The sequence below is a fragment of the Alligator sinensis genome, unplaced genomic scaffold, assembly GCF_000455745.1.
Source record: "Alligator sinensis unplaced genomic scaffold, ASM45574v1 scaffold874_1, whole genome shotgun sequence".
NCBI lineage: Eukaryota > Metazoa > Chordata > Crocodylia > Alligatoridae > Alligator > Alligator sinensis.
This window is the reverse complement of record NW_005842302.1, coordinates 301,007-319,907: the sequence shown is the minus strand read 5'-3', so window position 1 is coordinate 319,907 and position 18,901 is coordinate 301,007. Positions and strand designations below refer to the sequence as shown.

At 46.8% G+C, this 18,901-nt stretch overlaps 1 protein-coding gene across 5 annotated transcripts in view; it reads left to right on the top strand.

The window, feature by feature from the left end:
- The window catches only part of NTRK3 (neurotrophic receptor tyrosine kinase 3), a 296,675-nt gene that overhangs the window by 103,761 nt on the left and 174,013 nt on the right, over positions 1–18,901 (top strand). For 4 of the 5 annotated variants that reach the window (XM_006028276.3, XM_025209688.1, XM_025209686.1 and 1 more), the window contains exons 6-11: positions 911–1,053; positions 1,643–1,784; positions 5,635–5,931; positions 9,524–9,547; positions 10,749–10,819; positions 13,063–13,165. In XM_006028276.3, coding sequence (XP_006028338.1) covers positions 911–1,053; positions 1,643–1,784; positions 5,635–5,931; positions 9,524–9,547; positions 10,749–10,819; positions 13,063–13,165 — 780 coding nt within the window. The remainder of the gene's footprint in view (positions 1–910; positions 1,054–1,642; positions 1,785–5,634; positions 5,932–9,523; positions 9,548–10,748; positions 10,820–13,062; positions 13,166–18,901) is intronic. The other variant, XM_006028277.3, reaches the window with a different exon arrangement.

Sequence of the window (18,901 nt, the reverse complement as noted above, 5' to 3'; positions counted from 1 at the left end):
CCCTAATGCTCTTTGTCGCCTTGGACTGAAACAAGTAAGGAACCCGTAACACTGGATTTATTTGGCCAAAGTCTCCAGGGGAACCCCCCCTCCCCCAAATAGCAGCTATTGCATGAGTTAGTTGCTTTTTAGCCCCATCTCATTCATTCAGGGTCTTTCTTCTCCCCCCACTTGCACCCTATAATCCTCCCACTTGTCCGTTCCCCTTTTCATAACTGTTGGCAGTGTTGGTTGCTCGCTGTGTGCGTATCTGATGCCAGTGGCAACTCAGTGGGAAGGGGAGTAAATCAGAGCTGCTATAAATCAGTGAGTCTTTTTGGAGGGAAGAGCAAGGGCACCTTTTATGAGTAGAGATGCTGTTAATATGAGGACACATCCTTGGTCATCTTCCCTTGATTGTTATAAATTAGAGGAGAGCTCTCTCTTCACCTTCAGTGCTAGCAGCAGCATTCCCTGTTCTGGTTCATACTGGATCTCGTGGAACAATATCCTCCTCTCACCACTTTAACCTTCTTAGACTTTCCAGGGAGGAAGTGCAGGGAGCTTGTGGGAATGGGGACAAAGGATATAAGGGTTTGGCTGGTGAGAAAAACTTGGACAGGACTTCCCAACTGGTGTGTGATGTTCCAGTTGCAAAACACAGCGCAGATCCATCTCCCTGTCAAAGTTCCCATGGCACTACTTCTAAGCCTGAAAAGGCCAAGCTACCTGCCATCTCCTGCACTGGGTAGGAATACATTTTCCTTTCCTTTCCTCTCTATTCAGATGCTCAGGATAGCACAGGCTGTTTTTGTTGCAAGGTGAAGCCTATTTGGGAAATGAACCCCTGGGGTTCAAAATCTCCATGTCTTAATTGGCCATGGTGTGTGCTGGTCGCTACCCTAAGCACTTTGATGTTTGGCTCCCTTAGATCTCCCCGAGATCAGTGTCAGCCATGTTAATCTGACTGTGCGAGAAGGTGAGAATGCTGTGATCACCTGCAATGGCTCAGGCTCGCCGCTGCCGGACGTAGACTGGACTGTCGCAGACCTCCACTCCATCAACACCCACCAGGTAGGAGGTGAAGGGATTTGGGTGGCTGGATATTGATTGTTTTTGCCAATGAGCCTGTCACTCATGATTCAGAAGATGTGGTGTTGGTAGAGGGGACTTTCCAGGTCTTTGTTTCCCTGTTTGTTCCAAGTCCCTGGGTTTGATGGGTGCTGGGGTTACCAAGAAAGAGAGAGAAATGAAACAGTGACAGTGTCGTCTGGGTTGCACAGCCCGCACCTGAGTCAGAATAGCTGCCATAGGTGAGTATAGGGTTAAGGGAGTGAAAGAAGACATCGGGTGATGTCAGGAGAACAGTTCCTCTTAGGGGATTGTATCTTAACTTCTGTTTATACCAGCAACGTTACTTATTGCTGACAAGGCTGTGTCACCATTAAGTGCAGTGAAGAAGTGCTGAACATGGCTAGCTTAACCAAGGCAAATTGTTTCCCTTTGTTTCCAAAGCTGTGGTTATAACCTGCTTGGAGCATGTGCTGTGAGGCTCATCTTAATAGAGGAGTCAGGAGTCTTGGGTATTGAGGGGATGAGGTGGGTGGGGAAAAAGGCATTATTTGCTGTGTTTGTCTATACTGTCTCTCTTTGGGATTTTCAGACCAACCTAAACTGGACCAATGTTCATGCCATCAATCTAACTTTGGTAAATGTCACCAGCGAGGATAACGGGTTCCTTCTGACATGTATTGCTGAGAACGTGGTGGGAATGACCAATGCCAGCGTGTTGCTCACAGTCTATTGTAAGTAGAGGCAGGGAGACTGGCTTCGTAGAGGTCAGAGGGAGGGGGAGCATGGAAACTACTTGAATGTGTGTCATGTGGGGAACTGAACGTGTGCCACTGGGCTGTGATGTGTCCATCTTGAATTGCTGCCCCTCTGGCTGAGGAGTTGGGGTCAAGTGGTGTTGAGGAAGGGGCCAGTTCTTGCATGACGTGGAAAAATATTTTGCTGTCTGCCCACCTCCAGTATTACCTGTTTGCAGAAGTGGGCGTGCAGTAGGTGAGGCGTGCCAGTCCCATGTTTGCCTTGATAGAGCAGCTGCCCATTTTATGTGTCCATCTTGAATTGCTGCCCCTCTGGCTGAGGAGTTGGGGTCAAGTGGTGTTGAGGAAGGGGCCAGTTCTTGCATGACGTGGAAAAATATTTTGCTGTCTGCCCACCTCCAGTATTACCTGTTTGCAGAAGTGGGCGTGCAGTAGGTGAGGCGTGCCAGTCCCATGTTTGCCTTGATAGAGCAGCTGCCCATTTTCTTGCCTGAGTGGCCTGGCTACGTGAGCAGCTGAATGTTTTGCATCCTATCTAGCCCATGCAAATGACTGTTTGTGCTCACAGAGAAGGAATGTACCTGCTTTTTGCAGAAAACCCAGTTCATGAAGGAAAAGTCCAACTGGGGCTAAAACATTGTCTTGGTGCTTGCAAATTATTCACTTTGTTGACATCCTGGGGCCAAATCCCCAATCTTCCTGAAGTCCTGGAGTCCCACCATTGATTTTACTGGAGGTAGCATTTCACCCCAGATCTGTTCCAAGTTGATTTACCTGTAACCACTGCATGAACTCGTGTAGAACAAGGCTTAAGACCATTCATATGTAGACTGAAAACAGCTGAATGTTCATTGTGCTTCCTAATATAACTTACCACAAACCTGACCTTAACAGGAGGTTTACACAGCTTTGCTGTCTTGGGCACCGGGGATTTACCAGGTGTTGCTGTGCTCACATCACTTGTTCTTAGCCTATATTTTAGAAATCTTTCCCTGCCCCTACTCACCTATTGGTACTAGAGAATCACAGAATCATAGACACTGAGGGTTGGAAGGACCTCAGGAGGTCACATCTAGTCCAACGCCCTGCTCAAACCAGGGCCATCCCTAACTAGATCACCCCAGCTAAAGCTTTTTCTACCCAGGTCTTAAAACCCCCCAAGGATGGAGACTCTACCACCTCTCTGGGTAACTTGTTCCAGTGTTTCACTATCCTCCTAGTGAGAAAATTTCCCAAATATCTAACCTAAACTTTCCTTGCTGCAAATTGAGACTGTTGCTCCTTGTTCTGTCATCTGCCACCGCTGAGAACAGTCCAGCTCCATGCTCTTTCGAACCCTCCTTTGGATAGCTGAAGGCTGCTACTAAGTCTCCTTTCAGCGTTTTCTTTTCTAGACTAAATAAGCCCATTTTCCTCAGTCTTTCCTCATAAGTCATGTCTCCCATCCTCATAAGTATGTTCATTGCCCTCCACTGGACTCCCTCTAATTTGTCCATGTCCTTTCTGGAGTGTGGGGCCCAAAACTGGACACAGTAATCCAGATGTGGCCTCACCAGTGCTGAATAGAGGGGATGAATCACTTCCCTTCATCTACTAGGGGATCATGTCCTGTTCTAGCTAGTTGAAATGCGCAGTGTACTTCCCATGTCCCATGTAGTGTAGGGACTGCTGGACTCCTGTCGAGACGAGGCAGCCACAGAAAATGGGGTATTGGAAGGAGAATGACAAGGGCTGCTTCACTGCTCTGGTCTCTGGTGTTGAAGAGCCCAGGCACTCACATTTGCACCACTACAGCTCTGAGAAGCTTGTGTATGAGAACAGGTTACGTGCCCTTCTCTGAAGTCTTCTTGTTTTTACTCCATACCCTTTAAAGGTCATTTTTGCCCATTTTCCCAACTGTAATCCTGCAAGCCACTGACAGTTTCTCCCATGTCTGCTGTCTCTGTGAGGCCTCATCACTCACAGGCTGAAATGTCATTCTGAAAAGAGCTGGTATTTCTGGGTTTAGGTGGCCGGCTGCTCTGATACCATCTTAGTCATTTACCCAAAGAGACCTGTGCGGTCACATCCTGACTTAGGCTTACGGATGAAACAAGACTGATGGGACTTTCAGCATTGTGCCTGGAGTAACAGCACGTGCTCTTGGTCAGGATGGCAGGGCATCAGCAGGGCTGTGAAGGAAGACCCATGCCTGCCAGCTGTATACCATACACCCTTCAGCACTGTTTTTCCATTGTGTTTACAACATGAACAATTCACTAATGTTAGAAAAATGGAGAGGGACATAGATGGTGTGTTCTTGGTGAGGGAGTCTCCCAAGGGACTTGCAATGGTATGGTAGCCAGGAAAATGAGAAGGAATAGGAAAGGAGTGTTTTCACTCCCTTCATCTTATGGTACGGTGACCCGCACACAACAGTGCCATGCCACCTTGGCTCATGCTATCTAGCTTCAGGGTTTGGGGTCATACAGGTAAATGCTGCATTGGGTTTGCCTTAGGGCAGGCTGAATCTCTGGAGTGAGGGGCACTTTAGTTGAAGGGATAATGCATATCCATCCAATGCAGGGAACTCTCTGGTTTAATCTGTCCTGCTCACCTCCCTCTCTAATATCCCTGGAAACTCAGGCAATTAAAACTTCCCAGAGGGGTTCCACTAGTCACACCTCCCAAAGACATCCAGCTGCAAAGGAGCCTGGAGGGATATTGCCTGAATGACTGTGAATTCTTAAACTGTTGACTGTGGCCAGAGAGCCCCAGTCAGCCCCTGAGACATGTACTCAGTTATGCCTCACCTGCATGGCTTCCCTACAAGGGCCGGGCTGTTTCATTATGACTGAACGGGGTGGGGAGCATGGCAGCGGTGGCACAGAAGTTAAGGTATCTGCTCTGACAGTATGAATTCAGGCCCTGCTTTGGACTCCTGCCCATGGTTGCCCTCAGCTAACCTAGCTGGCAGTAGGTCCCTGGTCATTCAGACTGGGGAACTAAAGGCAACTTATTGTAATGCTGGCCACATCTCTCCATTGAGTGCTTTTGGGTACAGAAACTGGTGTCCCTAAGCCACAGTAGCCTGCCAGACCTTCCTGGCAAGGATCTGAGCTGAAGGCCTGATCTCAGAGCTTCTTTCTGAGAGCGGTGGAGCTGCAAGGTTTGGTGTGCTCCATCTGTGTAGGAGAGAAATGGCTCAGCACTGAACCTCAGGTGGATGTTCTTCATGACCCTGTTTAACCCTTTACAGTGGGGACAAGGCTGCTGTGAAGCACAGCCACTTTGGGGTTAAGCTGAAAGGTGTATCATAGGATGAGCCCTCCTTGCTTCATTGAAAAATCTTAGTGATCACCTTGTATGTGTTGCTCGGGGCAGGGAAAGGTAGGTTATTTTCTCTCTTGACTTGGGATTTTAGCTGTAGAAACTGGTGCTCTGCATCACTTGTTAGATGCCTGTTAACATGAATAAAAACAACGCTTAGGCATCTCTTATGTAGGGCCTTGGACATGAGTGCTGCAAAGCCTGCAAAGAGCGGCTCAGAGCTGCGACCAGGTCAGGTTAGTTTGACCAGTAGCAGAGGGAAAAGAGATGACTCTTCAGTAAGAGTAGCTCAGCTGCCCTCCTACCACCAAGGCCAGACTGAGCTCCTTTTGGGCTCCATTCCAGATCCCTTGGGAGCTTGCTCGGTGCTAGCAGCCTACCGAGGAGTCCAGCTTGAAGTGCAGCTGAGCTAGAACGTAGGTTATACACATTGCTCACTCAGTCATGGGAAAGAGGTGTTTGAATGTCTACTGTAAGCCTAGGTCCCACCTATTCCCATTGTGTTTCTCTCTGCTAGATCCCCCACGCATCCTGAGCTTGGAGGAGCCGGAGTTGCGTCTGGAGCACTGCATTGAGTTTGTGGTGCATGGAAACCCAGCCCCCAGCCTTTACTGGCTGCACAATGGCCAGCTCCTCAGGGAGACGGAGATCATCCGCATGGAGTTCTACCAGCAAGGGGAAGTGTCCGAGGGCTGCCTGCTCTTCAACAAACCTACTCACTACAATAATGGCAACTACACCATTGTGGCTACCAACAAGCTGGGCACCACCAACCAAACCATCAAAGGGCACTTCCTCGCCACGCCTTTTCCAGGTAAGGGAGTTCACAGCTTGCTGGCACTGCGCTCCAAGCTACACATAAGGGTAGCAACAACTCTTACTATAGTAGCTGTTTCACAGGTAGCTGTTCAATAGCAGGAAGCACCACTGCTTGACAGTTAGCTGAAAGTGAGGAAGGAAAGTCACATATCCAGCTGAAACTTCAGAGGAGTTTTGAGGGGCAGGTTGTAAGAGCTAATATACCAGCGGATGCAAAAAGGTTCCCTGGTATCACAGCCTTAGTTTCGTGTCTCACTGAAAGAGGGCAGTTTGAATGATGCAACGGCATGCTGGGATGCTTGGGTCTGATCAGGCATGTATGGAGTAGGTCTGACTTAGCTTGTGAGATCTCCCCAACATTGTGCGATTGTAGGGAACCCTTTGCTTCCTTGGCATCCAGTGGGGGAAAAAATTAAAGGGAAAAAGGGGTTAAAATTTGACTGAAAATAAAATGAGCAGTTGCTGAATATGAGTAAAAAAAAATCTGTGTTTCTGATTATTCTAATGCCTCTCAATGAGAGAAGGACACAGGCTATGCAGCTTATCTTGAGTCACCTCCTGAAGCCCCATGTTCCTCTAGTATTGGCCATTGTTTTAGCATATACGTTGCATACTAGTTGTGCAAGGCAGAGAAAAAACTAACTCTAAAGGGACTTGCATCCTCCTGTTAACTTTTGACCTTCATTTGTCCCCTCTCTTCTGTAAAATGGGCCCAGCCCAGATGGACTGTCACCAGAAATCTACAGATTTTATTGAAATAAAAAGTGAGCATCCCTCACTCTTGGCATGAGAGACCCCACAAACCAGCAGAGATCCCAGTTATCCTGCATCATCTTTTTGCTAGGCATTCTCTATACATAATTTGAAATTCTTTGCCATATTCCTAAGGGATATGGGGGTAAATTGTCGAAGCAAATTCAAGGTGGGGCAGCTCTTACTACAGGGAGTGTGGTGGAGAAGTTTGTAATGGCCGACCAGGAGGAAAGGAGTGAGAGATTGTACCCTGCCTTCTGGTTTTACATCACAGACTAAGGCACCACAGAGTTAACAGAGCTTTGCATGCTGTTGCCCTCAGGAGTACTGCCGTGAGAAAGTGACGGCCCCAAATTGGCTCCTGCAGCCCTAAAAAACCCAGCAAAATAGGGCGCTTACTAAATATAGAGCAATATCAATGGTATTCTCATTTATTATTTATATCACACCATAAATGTACACAGAGCTTTCCCACAGGTCAGAAATAGCAAATGAAAACCTAAATCCCTGCCTTGAAGAGCTGACAATTGAAAGGCATGAACAGATACAGATGGGAGTGGAAAAATTATACTCAAGCTTCAAGGGCGCTAATCTGTCTAGTGATCTAATCTGTTTATGCTTTCTGCTCTATGGGAGGAAGGACACTCATATTTCTGTCATGGAGATAGGGGTTCTGCCTCTTACCTCTAGGCTTGACGATTACCTAGCTGGGGTCATTTGAGCCCAGTTTTTCTCCTGCTCAGGGCAGGTGTCGGACTAGAAGATCTACAAGGTCCCTTCCGACCCTACATCTATGAATCTATTTCTCTTCTCTTGGACCCTGTCTATAAAATGGGGGTAATTTTGTTCCTAATATATTGACAAAGTGCTAGATGGAGTCATTGTCCAAAATCACAGGATGTGGGTCTACTGTCCCAAAGAGCCATTCATCCAAACCCTAACATGGGCTTGAGAGGAGAGGACAATATAAAGTGTTTTGAAAACCTTATCTGGAAGGTTTTCAACATTTTTTTTTCTACCTGCATCTTCAAACCTCTCCATCATTCTTACTTTCCTTGATCCTGTGTCCCAGAACCTTTTCCATCATGTCAGTTCCTCATGATGTATTTCAGTACATAATTTACCAGTCTTGAAGTTCATTGCTCCATACGTTGCCAAGGTCGACGTTAACGTCCAATGCATCTGAAGTTTATAATTTCATATTTGAGGGCAGATTCTTCCAGAACATGTCATAAAAGCTAAAGCATGGAAGAATGCGCCTTCGTTTGGGAGGTTTTTGTCTCAGCCAGCCAGGAGTGGAATTTCTTAACATGAAAGTTTAGAGCCTCTGGGGGGCGGGGGTGGGAATATACAACTCATCTTGTGGTTAAAAGCCATTTCTCGCAACCCGACTTAACCAAATTCCAGTTACATTTCAGATCATTGGGATCACATGCCTATAGCTGGACACAATTTGGGGGTTAAAATGGTTAAAATTCAGGTTCACGTGGACTGAATCATGTACTGAATTCTTTTCAAATTTGTCAGATCATTTTGTCTAGGAAAAAAAAACCTGGGAAATGATATTTTATTTAAAAATTCTATGCAGTTTACATATCCTCCCCTTCCCCCCCCCAAACCACACCCAAATTAGGGTGTTTTTTTTCATTTTGTTGGAAAAAAACTCTTTTTTTGTTTGTTTTGCCTTGACCTGAGGAGCCCCCGCCCCCCAGTTTGGATAGCAACCCAGGCACTCAGTCACTCTCACAGCTCTGCCTGCAACCTGGGCTTGTGTTGTGCTTCCCTTCAAGACTTCGGCTCTGTCTGAATGGGAGATCTGCAGCATCATTCCAGGAATCTTTCACCAGCAAAGCTGTGTAAACTCAGTTAATATCAAGTTCAGTTTTGTGCACTGGCGAGTAAATTGAAAGCCGACATTGTTCTCACGCTATGTAAACTGAGTGTCGTTGGGAGCTTTAGACCTTATCATCCACGGCCCTGGCAGGCTGTTGAGTGGAAGGAGCTTTATTGAATACACTGAACGAGTCGAGTTGCTGATGTGGATGACTGACATGGCTGGCTGGCATCAGGCATAATTCAGGTAGAGGACAACCTCACACCTTCCCATGACAGTCTTCCTTGATCCCATTTTTCCCAGTCCTTGTGCTATCATGGCGGTGCCAGTCCAACTCTCTCCTTAACTATGTTGTCCATCTCCTGTTCGCGGTAGTCACAGGACTTGCTTCTCTGCTCTGTCAATGCACCTGAGTCCAAGCCCTTTCCTCCCGTCCCATCCACTATTGCAGGCTAAGGCCCCCTCCCAGCTGTGCCAGTGCAGCTTCATCCTTAGCCGCATTGCCCCTTGCTAACTTTACCTCCTGCTTAGTTTATTACAAATTTCCCTTCAGTTTCCATAAAAAGTCCTAAACACCCAGAATTATTTTTTTGTTCATTTTGTTGGAAAAGCCTGAGCATTTTTGGTTCACCTCAACCTGAAAAATACACACATTTATCTGAATTCGGAGGTTCTTTGAGCAGCACTTGCAAACAGGATGTGTTGTGGGGTATTTTATTCTCTCTCCACATCCCTCTGAATTCTCCCCCGACCCTCTCCAGCACTGTATGGTGGATCGGACTCCTTGGTGCTTCAGAAAAATCACTGATTGATTGTTCTTCCTACCAGGCTCTTCCCTGTGAAGTCACCGAGAGGGTGTTAGCTAGTGGCTGGCTTGCTCTCAGGCATACACACGGGCTTGTGAGGAGGGAACATGCCTGAGAAGTGTTTTGCGTGGGAGATTTGCTCTCCCCCTATCATGCTGTTAATTGTGTTGCTTCTCTCTTTGTCCTTTTCACAGAAAGTACGGATAACTTTGTCTCAAGTAAGTGCCTTCCTGTCCTTTGCTTTGTCGCTTGCGTTTCCTCCTGAATTCCAAGGAACTTGGAGATGACATAGCAGGGATAACATCAGCCTTGTTGGATGGGTTATCCCAGATGCCCTAGTAAGAGCTAGCTAGGGTCTCTGCAAGATGCAGGCTTCTCTATGGGATCTCAAGTGCATGGGGGAAGGGTCTCGTGTGCTGCATGATTGGTACAGCTGGTGTGTGTCTGTACACGACTGGAGGGGGTGTTTTGAAGAAGGGTCTGCGCCAATAGAGGGGGAGGTAGGTGTGCTATTACCATAGTGACTTGCTAACAGGCCAGGAAGGTGCTTGATCAGTGTGTCTTTAAGCCATCATTGATCCAGTTGTAGTTTGGGGTGCTGCAGGACATTGGAGCAGGTGTGGCATTGGCTGAAAGAGTAAAGGAAAAGCAGCCTTGGTGAAGCCCCGTGTTTGCTGCCGTTGAATAACATATGGAGTGATGGGTCTCAGACGTGTTCCTAACAGAGCAGGTGCCCACAGTGCCTTGAGCACTGATTTCAGCACCTTGCTAGCAGTCTGAGCAGAGAGTACAGCAGTGATTTGGTTCTTGTTATTTGACTTCAGGTCAGGCGTGTGTGTGTGTGTGTGTGCGTGCGCGTAGGGTAGGCTGAACTCCTTTGGCCTGGGCTGTACCTGTTTTGTGGTTGGGAGACTTTGGTCTCCTGGGTTTTTCGGTGCCAGCATTTTAAATTCCTTTAATTTCAGAAAGGACCCTTCAAAGTTACTGTTTCTTTGTTTTTAATTTTGCAGGATCTGGTCTTGCAGCAATTTGCATTTCAGGGGTACTTGAGCTGTTAGCTTGTCCTGAGTGCTGGGAGGCACGTGGGTGGAACAAGGATCCTCATCTCTCAATGTTTGGGATTTGGCTGTTTCTCATTGGCTCTGCTGAAGTGGCACTGTCTGATTAGTAACCAGGGGCTGTGTGTTTGATGCAGGGTTATGTAGGAGTTTAGGAGAGATCTGTTAGCTCATCTGCAGGCAGAATTATAGCCCCCCTGAGACTTGAATTCAGGACCTTTGAAATAGAAGGAGGGTGACTTCAAGCCCTAGTCTAAGCCGTTCTTGCTGTGTGTAGAGCACACGAGGCTGGGAGGTTCTGGTGCCCGTCATGTTCCAGAGATGCAAACTGAACATTTTCTCTTTCCTCTTTTGGTTCCAGTTGGTACCTATGAAGTGAGCCCCACCCCACCTATCACTGTGACCCACAAACCAGAGGAGGATACTTTTGGGGTGAGTGTTATCTGCTTTTCTGTAGGGGAATCCTTTGGTATGGATGTCTCACTCCCTTGATGTTGTGCTGTTTTCACAGCCATTGCTACTGTAGTGAGATATTTGTAAGTAAAAATTTCTCCCTTGATAATCCTGACTAGTCAGACATCACAAGGTAGGGTAGATAGGATTGGATAGGCAGGGATATTGGTGTGAGCCATGTGCACCTCCTGATTGTAAAAAATATGGCTGCAAATGCATTGAAATCAGGTCTCCCATTAGCGGTTTCCAGCAGAAATCCTCTGAGAGCAGTGGGGGAAAATAATGAAAAAAACCCAGGTAATTGAGTTGTTTCATATCATAGTAGAACATTTAAGTTCATCCTGTGCTGGGGCTCAGGTTCAGCATGTTTCATTTTCTCCATCTCTTTTGCTCCATTCAGTGATAGCTCACAAGGGCTTGATGAAATTAGCCAACTGCCCCCCAAAAATACACCCTCCCTCCAAAAAAACCCCAAACAAGGCAGGGTTTGCAAAGCCTCAAAATGTCATATTTCACAGACTCCAGATATAGAAAAAAATGCTGTGTACAATATTGTGGGAAAAGAATAGCATTTCATAGAGCTGCCTTAATTTGGGGAGAATTTGGAATCTTAAACACCAGCCAATATTGACAAATTCCAGTTTGGTCTGAAATTTCACCCAGCTCTAATTCTCAGCAGTCTGGAAAGAGCTGCTGATGCTGGGATTTGATTGTTTAATAAGAGTGAGAAAGAGAGTGAGAAAGAGGTCAGGGAAGCAGACCCTACGATGACAGGCTGAGAGCCCTGGGGCTCTTTAGCCTGAAAAAGCGCAGGCTCAGGGGTGATCTGATGGCCACCTATAAGTTTATCAGGGGTGACCACCAGCATCTGGGGGAACGTTTGTTCACCAGAGCGCCCCAAGGGATGACGAGGTCGAATGGTCACAAACTACTTCAAGATCGTTTCAGGCTGGACATAAGGAAGAATTTCTTTACTGTCCGAGCCCCTAAGGACTGGAACAGCCTGCCACCGGAGGTGGTTCAAGCGCCTTCATTGAACACCTTCAAGATGAAACTGGATGCTTATCTTGCTGGGATCCTATGACCCTAGCTGACTTCCTGCCCTTTGGGCGGGGGGCTGGACTCGATGATCTTCCAAGGTCCCTTCCAGCCCTAATGTCTATGAAATCTATGAAATCTATGAAATGTAGAAAATACACAGGGGAATGCACGTGGTAAAAGTTAACATTTGGTAAAAAAATATAACATTTAAAAATCAAAATTGCAAGTGTATCCAAGGCTGGAAAAAACAGGAAAATGTCACTGAGCCATGAAAAGGTGAATATTTTTGTGTTAAATGGCATGTTTCTTTGTAAGGGTGTGTGTGGCTGTAAGAGGTAGGCTAGGACCTGGACTAGTTGAACCACTGGGCAAATGAAAGTGAAAGGGAGTCCTAAAAGTTTTTTGTTTAGAGTGATACAATGAAAGTGTCATATGTAAAGATTTGCAGAAATAAATATTTGCTGGAGCTTTGGATGAATTAATACATATTGAACTTTTCAAGCCAGGGAGGTTTTCTTTTCTGTATTTGACCTTATATAAATTTCTGTATAAGGTCTTTGGGCACTATCGTAACATAAAGACTTATTCCTACTGCTGCTAACATGACTACTAATAAATAACCAAGGTGCTGCTAGGGTCTTCAAGAAAACCGAACACTTGGAAACAGTTCTACCTCCTTTCCTCTCTTCTCTTTCTTGTGTTTTCTCTTCCCTCATTCTTTCTTCTGAGGGGTGTTTGGATGGAAACAGGATTGCTATTTCTAAAGAATTCCTCTGTTCCTATCGCTTGTACTTCATCTCAGGTTAGTATCCCCTTGCGGTTGTGGCATCCCAAGCTTGTTAAGATGTCACAAGTAGAGGGTTGTGACTTGTGTGTGGTGAAGGAAAAAGCAGAGCACGAAACAATACTAAGGAGCAGAGGCCTTTTTCCATGCAGGTGTACTTCACGAGAAGCATGGCAGATGTGATATGGGAGGAGAATTGTGGTCGATGCCGTTTCAAAGTTGCACTGAAGCCATTTACGTTGTAGTGTGCTTGTCTTCACTGCAAGCATCCATATTGCATAGGCAGTGGAAAAGTACAGAAGGGGGACGCGAGCTGGGAGACTTCTATTTTCCACAGTTCAACTGGTTTTGACACCACATGTTCCATGGGCCTGACTATCTGCTTTGTCCCTTGCAGGTCTCCATAGCAGTCGGGCTTGCAGCTTTTGCTTGTGTCCTCTTGGTGGTCCTCTTTATTATGATCAACAAGTATGGCCGACGGTCCAAGTTTGGGATGAAAGGTACGTGCGGTTGCGTGTCTCCAGAAGGAGGCACCGTCAAGGAATGCTGGGGTCTCTGCTGCGTTCTGAAAGGTTTTGAGCTGTATTTCTGCAGGAGGCTGTATCTGTACCAATCAATGCCAACGCCAGAGTCCTTTCAAAGGGGAAAGTTGCTGGTACCTCTTGTATTTGTTGCCTGTATCTAGACAGCAGCAAAGATTGCTTTTTTATTTATTAATTGGTTAGTTTGAGCTGTTCCTGCCTCTTGGGACATTGGTGTGTGTGTTTGTGTGTGTGAATGATTTTAATGGTTTTTCTTTCAGTGGGTACAAGCACACTAATCCGTTGCTTTGAAAGGGGTTTAGGTCCTGTGGACTGCCCCTGCATAATGACTGTTACATGGAGAAGAGCAAATGCCTGCATGAAGCTTTTCTTGTGGGCCTGACAATAAATGGTGTTCAGCTGCACAGGGGCGAGAGGGGGTGAGTGCACTGGAAGGGGGAGTCGAAAAGTCACGTAATCCCCTCATTTGTGTGTTGGTCAACGACTGACAGAAAGGAAGCGGTAGATTCTGCGCCTCTTGGTCTAGGGAGGAAAGATGCTGGGCGGCTGGAAGGTATTTGCTGAGAGCAACACCTGGAGCAAATTGCAGCAGGTTGCACGGGTTTTTCTGCTGCTTCCCTGATAAAATGTTTTGCTTGCTGCCTCTTCTGCTTCATGTCCATCCTCTTGGGAACCATCTCAAGCCAGCTTGGTAGTACTTAGCCAATAAGAAGACAATGATTGCCATATGGTGCCATTCTCTCAGTTCTCCCCAACAGCATGGTTGGTTCTCTGTACGATCATGGAGCTCATGCCAAGAGAAGCTGAATCACTAAGTGCTGTCTGTTTCTCATGACTCCTTTTGGTGCTTGTCTCCAGTCTCAGAGTGGCAGTGGTGCCCAGCAAAGGCTGCTGGGACAGCTTTCATGTAACAGTGGTTGCCAACCTCCATGATTGTTAATAGATACAGGCACTGGACAGCCAGACATCTGGTCTCTGGTTGACACGAGCCTTTTTAAAGACAGCTGAATGGCAGCTGGTTTCTCAGCACTGCTGGGGCCTGCGTTCTAGGAACAGGTTGACAGGTTTGGGGGCATTGCTTGTGCTTGCCCAGAGTTGTGTTTGCTTTGCAAAGACATTTCTGAGTGGGTCCAGATGGGATTCTGGCGAGTTTCCCTTGTGCATCCTATGGAGATGGAAGACGGGACTTTAATTAAATAGCAAATCTACTACACTAACTTAGCAATATTTAGTCCATATGTCCATTGATGGGAACCATCTGGTAGGTTGTCCAGACTAGTGGGTGGAGCAGGGGAATGGAAGTCATGATTCCTGGGATCTATTCCCAGCTCTTCCACTGACTCACTTAGCGTCTGTAGGCAAGTAGCTACCTTAACCTCTCTCTCTGCTTGAGTTTCCCCATCTGTGCAATCTGGATGGAGTTTACTTACCTCCTACTGGGGTTTGTAAGTGAGTTCTGATGACAGGGTTTACAAGTGCAAAATGTTAATAGGTAAAGGAAAAATGAGGAAATCCTCCTCCCTCCCACCCCAAGCATGAGAAATGAGGGGAGAGGAATGTATTAGACACGTAGGTGACCTCTTGGGTGGATGCACACATGTTAAGGGATCCAGGCAACCCTACGTGTCACTCTCTTGGGTTCCCCACAAGCTGCCATGTACCATGGAAATCCTCCACTCCAACTTATATACTACCTAGATGGTACAAACTTGTAACAAGAAAGCCTGGATTTTCGTGTCTTACACTGCTGTGCCACCTTACCGGTACTCTGATGGTAAATCATAGATATCAGTGTCCCACTGAGGACTTAATTTTTTAGAAATTATTGGCAAAGTTTTATCAGTAAAGTGGCTGGCGACTGACTCTGCTTTGATTAAATGGGTTTGGAAGATATGTAGGTTCCTGAATTGTGAACGTGATCCCAGTTCATTGATTTATCCCCTCACAAGCCTCCGAGGCACCACACTGGGTGATACCTATGAAATGCTGGCTGCTAGTTGAGTGTAGGCATAGATGCCACATGGAGTCGGTAGGGCAGTGCCAGAGAGTTTGGTGCAGGAGTGAAGAAGAGTGTTTTTACATACACATTCCCACTGAGCAGAACTTTCCATTGATACAGTGATTCCTGCAGTTTTCTTGGGGGCTTCTGTGGTACCACTTTACTGCCACAATGAAAGGGTGTTTGATTGTTCTCACTAAAAGCTCCACCCTTGTATCTCTTCCTCATCCCCACTATTCAGCTCTGTGCCCAGGTCTCCTGGTTCCATTTTTTTTGCTTTCTTCTCTTCATGTTATTCCTAGTGACTTTATCTGTTTGTACAGCTATAGTTATCACCTCTTTGCTGATGACTCTCACATCTACTTGACCCGCTCTCCTAAAATGCTAGGCTGTGCCTAGGTTGTATCCTGCTTTGATTACTGCAACCACCTTCCCTGTTCTCTCCTCCCTGATAATGCATCTCTCTCCTTCTCTCCATCTGATGCTCCTCACTGCTTAAATGCATTTCTTTCCCATCAGTCAGAGCCCATCACCCCCACTTCCCTCTAGGGCTCCCATCTTGCCCTTACAGCCTCTCAGACACTGCATACAACTCAAATGGCATGACTTGGGTGAGGGTAGCATGCACGAGTTGTTTTCCCACTGTATTCTTCTCTGCCACTCTCTGCGAAGGAGGCCGTCTTCATTGTGTTGTCCCAGCTTTGCCTTCTTCCAGGATGTCCCCTGCTTGGGGAGGGTGGCTGTCTCCCACTGTGCTAAGTCACCTCTCTTTCTTCATTCACATCTCTCCTCAGATCTTTCCCATGAGCTCTTGACCTGTGCCCAAGACCATCCTCACTGCAGTGTCACCCTACACTCGAAGACTTATCGAAAACCAAAGAAACCATCAAACAACCCCAAATCCCCTTGGAGCTTGCTGCCTGCCCTGGATGATTTGCAGTTGAGTTCTCAGGCAGGAGCTGTGTCCTGTGTAGCATTGGGCATATTGTGGGTGATTCAGAATAATATAAACATAATTGAAAGGCCTGTTTTGGGGGGCCAGGGATCAGCCCCTGAATCAGAAGTTCTTTGCAGCCAGTTGATGCGTTGCCACTTGCTGTTGAAATCCCAGCTTGGCAGGATTGAAAGAGCAGGTTTTTCCTGTTGTTTTTGTCATGGTCACAGAACATTGTGTGCTCACGTTGGATGCATTGCCCAGAGCGCCGTGTAAGCCTCTGTAAATTTGTCTCTTCCTCCTCCTCTGCTGTGCTACTCCCATGAGAGTTTTAATGTATAAAGACTGTGAGGTGGAGGGGCACTTCGGGGAATGAAGAGGAGTGGGGAGAGGAGGATGTGCCAGACTGCTTGTGCTCTGAGGCTGTGCAGCCAGGAATGATGCATTTCCCTGACCCTGGCCTGGCTGACCCTGACTTTGTGCATGGGGCCAGAGACTGCATTAAAGGCTGTTTAACGTGGGCTTCTGGTTTATGGAACGATGCTGTCTCTCCAGATATCCTTGTTAATCCTCAGCAACCACCTCAGAAAGAGCAGAGTGGGCTGACAAGACCTGGGGAGGGCTTGCATAGGCAGTGGGGATGTGTGTGGCTGCAGCTTGGGAACATGGGTTTTGTGCCCTGGCTTTTCTTTGTTCTGTTGGGCCTGTGTTGTGCGGCCTAAGTGTTTAAGTGACAGCTGAGGGAGGGCTCCAGAAGGAGCCAGCTTGGCCCCAAGAGAGATGCCAGTGTCTTGCCTTGCTCTGTCCTGGTCCCCCTGGCTGCAGAAGTGGCAGTGACAGGCTGCAGCCTGAGCAGCCTCCTTTGCTGAAGAGACCGTCACCACGACACAGAGTCATTGAGTGTGCGTGTCTTGAGGGTCTCGGAGACGGTGCTGCTTCTGTGCCCAGGTTCATCTCCCTTGCCTCCTCCTTGCTGACTGTCAGAGCTGAAGCGGTTGCAGCCCTTTCTTCTTCCAGGTCTCTGCAGCAGTGTCCTGGCAGAGCCACGGCTTGGGTTACGGCCCGGCTATTGATCTACCCAGCAAAAAAGCTGTACAGTGCTTGTTCTGCCAGCTGAACAGTAGCAGAGCTGATGGGGAGGAAGTTGCAGAGGGCCCCGGTGAAGTGGGTTATAACGCACTGCGTTCCTTGTTCTTCACCATTGTTCTGGTGAGCGTGTGGAATTTGGCTGTGTGCCATCCTCATTGACTTTCTCCACTAGCTCCGGAGGGGGCACCTCATTAATATTGGATGGCGAATGCTGTCCTGCCTTGCAGGGCCTCCTTGTAGATTTGCTTCGTGCAAACAGTAGAGAAAAATGTGGCTCGGTAGCCTGTTGGTGACTGATGGAGCAGTAGAATGTAAAAACCTGGAGTCGAGGGAGATGAAGTGGAAATGGAAAACAAAGGGCCCTTTGTGAAATGTAGGGTTAGCCGCAGAAAATGAAGCGAGAACTTTCAGGCAATGGCAACACGCAAGCAATGAGGATCCAAGTCAAAGGCACAGTTTGCATGAACTTGCCCCAGTCTGATGTGGACCTTTTTTTATGCATAGGTGAGTGATTCTGCGACTGAAAGTTATCTAGTGGTTAAAACAAGGGAGTCCTGGCTCCTGGTTTTTACCCCTTTGCTTTTGGGAGTCGGAGTTAGAGGTTAGTGTGGGCAACCTAAATGTAAGAAATCCTTGGCTCTGTTCTCAGGTCTTCCAGTGACTTGCTTTGTAAGCTTGAATCAGCTCCTTTGCTTCTCCGTACCACTGTTTCTACTTAGATGCTGACAATTTACACTCCATCTTGATATCACAACTTTATGGGAAATCTAGAAATCCCAGTCTTGCCATCAAAGTGTAATCATAATGTGGAGAGAAAGTTCATAAACTAATAATTAAGCTGTACAACAGTTAAGGCACCTAACAAGGTATATTCAGGTGCTAATGAAGACCCTAAGGGTAAGAGGATCCAGCTGATATAGTATGCTTTGATTTTTTTTTAAAGCTTTTGACAAGGTCCCTCAACAATGGCTCTTAAAGAAACTAAGCTGCCATATGTTCAGAGAGGGGAAGGCCCTCCTATGAAATGACAACTGGTTGAAAGATAAGAAACAGTGGGTTGGACTAACTGGTTGTTTCTTAGAGTGAAGGCAGGTAAACAGTGGGATCTCCCAGGGATCTGGCAGCTGCATTGTTTAATACGTTCCTGAAAGATCTGGAAAAGGTCTAAATAGTGAAGTAGCAAAAGGCAGTTTCCAGTTGATATGAAATTAGTTCAGGTGAGATCCAGAGCGGATGGTGAAGAGTTACAGGAAGATCTCAGAAAAGTGATTAAGCAGGCAAGAGAGTGGCAAAAGAAATTTTGCATTGATAAGTGCACAGTAACGCACATGGGGAAAGACTAATCCTAACTTTGCATACATACCGATGGGCTCTGAATTAGCTGCTAGCACCTAGGAAAGAGGTCATAGAATCCTTATAGGCAGTTTTCTAAAAATATCATTTCAGTGTTCAGTGGTACAAAAGGCAAATAATTGTTTTAGCAGCCATTAGAAAAGAAAGTGAAAACTAAACACAAAGCATCATGATGCTCTTATAGGAAGCAAAGGGTGCTCGTGTCTTGACTAGTGTGTGCACTTCTGGATTTTGTGCCTCAAAAAAGGGATGTTGTAGAACTGGCAATGGTACGATGGAAGGCAACAATGGTGATCAGGATAGGAAGAGTTTTCATATG